Source organism: Falco naumanni, chromosome W, assembly GCF_017639655.2.
Source record: "Falco naumanni isolate bFalNau1 chromosome W, bFalNau1.pat, whole genome shotgun sequence".
Classification (NCBI taxonomy): Eukaryota; Metazoa; Chordata; class Aves; order Falconiformes; family Falconidae; genus Falco; species Falco naumanni.
Genome location: NC_054079.1, coordinates 11,357,293 through 11,360,993, shown reverse-complemented (window position 1 = coordinate 11,360,993; position 3,701 = coordinate 11,357,293). Strand labels below are relative to the sequence as shown.

General features: G+C 37.0%; 1 protein-coding gene across 1 annotated transcript; it reads right to left on the bottom strand.

Annotated features, from left to right (window-relative positions):
* Positions 1-2,527: 2,527 nt before the first annotated feature.
* Positions 2,528-3,400, bottom strand: LOC121080694 (syncytin-A-like). Its single transcript, XM_040578835.1, has one exon. The coding sequence runs from the start codon at positions 3,398-3,400 to the stop codon at positions 2,528-2,530; it is 873 nt and encodes a 290-aa protein (XP_040434769.1).
* Positions 3,401-3,701: the final 301 nt, after the last annotated feature.

Genomic DNA, 3,701 nt, shown 5'->3' with positions numbered 1-3,701 from the left:
CAGAAGTTCAAGTTCAAAATCTTTTCCATTAGAAGGTGGATTATTTCAATTTTTCACTGTTACTTTTTTCCAAGTTGAAGAAAAAAAAAAAAAGAACAGTGCTGTAATGTTTCTTCTTCATTTTAGTGATCTTCCTCCTTATTTTCCTTTTGTTTTTCCTCTTTTTCTTTTTCCTTATAGCCCCCTTTCCCCCACCCCTGGATGAAGGACTAAGTGGAAGAGAAAAAAGAAGGGAAGAGGCAAGAAAGAGCTTAAAATTTTAAGAAAAAATGACATTTTTTACAAATGAAGTTTGATCATATATTTAAATGAAGAAAAATTAAAATTCATTAAAAAAATCTTTCTTTTTGGAAAATATTTGCTCTTGTTTTCCCTATCTCTGTCTGTTGCCTTCCCCTAATGCAATATAATTTTCAAGTATCAGTATGTATTTTGTTCTGTTTATAGTATTTGAGTCTGTTTGAATCAGTGAACATTCAGTGAAATGCAGGGTGTGTTTTTGATACAAGAAAGCTGTGCTTAGAGCAAGCTTCTGTTAAAATGTTCTTTGTTTCCAGCACTCTGATAATCATAGTCTTAGTCTGAGAGAGGGAAAACCTTTCCATTTGCTAAAATAAACATTGACTTAATTTCCCTTGTTAAAGTTAGGCCATTCCCCACTTTAAAACTTCTCATTGATTTTATATTCACTCCTCTGATGTAAAATCATCAGCTACTGATTTTACATCTGTCTTTTAGCTGCTGCTGCTGCTGAGTTAACCTCAGCTCCTGGCATATTGTACCGAATTAGGATTTCTCCCACTATGGCAGCTGCTGATAGAATTGAGACAGGTTGATACAACACCTCCTTGCTGCTGCATGCTCTGCAAAGAAGCAAACATTGAACAACAGTTGTAGAACATTAGCGCAAAATATCACCGTGCCGCAAGAAGGGGAAGATGATCTTTCTCTGACTGCATTTTCTTGTGTGTCTCGTCTCTGGTGCTTTAATGCAAAGTTGTTAAATAAAATGTAAACCTCCTGGGTGAGATGTAGCTGTTGACATCTGAGCCAGTCACTTGAGTCTCTGTAATCAATGGAGAATCAAGCACATTTAAGGCACAATTCATCTAATCTTAAGGTGCAAGTAAAAAAAAAAGGTCATTGAACTGTGCCCTAAATGTTCCTATTTCTCTTTATTAATGGAAAAAGAGACTGAAGGATGGACTGCCTTAACATTTCTGCTCTACAGACACTTAACACAAGGTGAAATGATTCCCACCCCTAGGCCTGGCCCTGGAATGGGCTCAGCTGAAGTGAAAGCTGATGAATAATTAAAGCTTATTACAAGACTGGATCCTCAAAGTGCTCTGACTGAGAGAGGATGATCATCCAAAGCAACCACATAAGGTTCCTGTGGATTGTGCTGTGGTGCTGTACGTTATGAGCAATTATTTCCCACAGTAGGTTCCAGAGGTGGCAAATGAGAGCAGTGTTAGAGATACTGCCTAAGCATCCAGAGAAACTTGTTCACTTGAAGAGCTCTGAAGCTTTCAAGCTTCTAAATGAACACATGCAATTCTTATAGATTTTTGGGAAGGTAGATAGCTTGCCAAGACTATCTAGGATTTTTCTTTTTAATAGTTATATATTTGCAAGGAGAATGCTTTTCAATGTTCAAAGCAGATGCCTTAGAATTAATTGGAAAAAAATAAACCATGTGAATGTATCTGTAGTTTTTTTCTTGCTTTTTAACACATTCTGAATCATTGGCAAAACACTACACATGATTTCATGTACTCTCATGGTTGCCACAGACTCAAATAAAACTAGGTATGACACTTATGTTTTCTTCTCTGTATCTTAAAGGGTAGACCAAATGTGGACATTTGACTGAGAGTATCACCTGGTACAATTAACCTCCTTTCATTCTTATCTCTACCGCTGAAAGAATCTCCCTAAGAAATGGTGCTTTCTGAGATTAAAAGTAAAATTTATTATTATAGTGCATATATACATATATATTTATTACAAATACACATTTTAAAAATTCTTGATAGAAGAAGAATTTCTTTGTTGTATGTGTGAATGAAACCCATCACAATTCAACAGGCCAAATAAAGATGTTGTTCCTTTCCCTGAAACTTTGATTTCTTATGCTTTCCATTATTTGGATTGTTTTTCATGAAGAACAGAAAATGTTAAAATGGGAAGAAATGCGACGAGCGAGAGAAGCAAGCAGCCGACTCAATGTGAGTGATAAAGCAAGCTTCAACTTTATTGCGGCGCACTCAGACTTTTATATTGTTACAAATAATTATGTATATTCAACACTTACTTATTGGCTAAGCTCTAAAGGTTACATTATCATATTCCTCCTACTTGCGGTTTTGCTCGCATAGCTAAATTTAGGGTTCTTCCTTTTTCTCCACCGACTACTTCCTCAAAAGTTGTTTGCTTCATGCCGTCAAGGTCGGCGAGACCTTCAGTTGCTTCCTTATCAGCACAACTTGGGGTTTTCCACTGCAGTCTGCTTGGCCTGCTCATGTCAAGGCTCACTGATGTCAAGACCAAACATTCTAGACTCACATAACCTTTCCATGGAGCCATGACCACCTTCCTTTAACCATTCTCCAACAATTCCTCCTTTTTCTTTTTGCACAAGCAACACGGTATTTGTTTTTGGCAATACATTATGCAATATACAGTGATAAGCAATTTTTACTATAATTATAATTAATACTATCATCCCACACCATCGTAGACATTCTTTGATCACAGATAGCAACCATGGTAACAGGCTTCCAAACAAAGTTTGTAACCAGTTATCAAACGGATTGTTTTCAACAGTGATTTTCTTTGTATGGTCTTTTAACCATTGTAGTTGTTTCTGAATAGAAATGCTATGATCAGACAAATTAAAACAACACATGCTGTCTACATCTTCACATCCATGTCCCTGTGCTAATAACAAAAAGTCAATAGCTGCTCTATTTTGCAACACTGCATGCCGCATACTAGCCATATCTTGTTCCATTTCATACAAAATTGCAGTGGTTGCATTAGCTTGTTTTATAGACCAACATGCTAGCTTTGTTAATTGCTTTAAGGCTTGCGCTGTACCTATACCGGGTATTAAAGAAGCAAACGCATTGGCTGTGGCTGACCACAATTCTACGTTGTCATTACAACTAGCAGAAAGCTGATGAACACTTCTTTTTGTTCTTGACAATGTATGGGTTATATTGATCCAATTTCTATGGGCTACTGTTAATAGAGTTAGTTTGCCTATATAACAAGGACCACCAAAAGCATTTCTTGGAACACCTGCCCATGTGCGATCTCCACAGATTAAGAAATATCCAGGAGGGAACACTTTTGCAGTGTTATTGTTCCAAAGACTGTCGTTTGTACCCTGCATACTCCAACCATAGGCACCCAAGATTTTTCTTTCATTTAAATTACCACAATGTTGTGCAACCTCAAAACCTTTCATAAAGGGTGACACCACAGTCCATCCGGTGCTATTGACAAAGGGATTGTGATTATCTAATCATGTTTCTTGGCCGAGCAGGGTCTGAAACACTTGGGTTTGAGCTGCAAACTTGTTAAACTTGCCAAATACAAAACAAGTTTGTTGCATTTTATTATCTGTTGCATTTCCAATTTGTTCTGACCCCATTAAGTCAATTTCTTGTGGGTCCCATGGTAGGGTATGATTT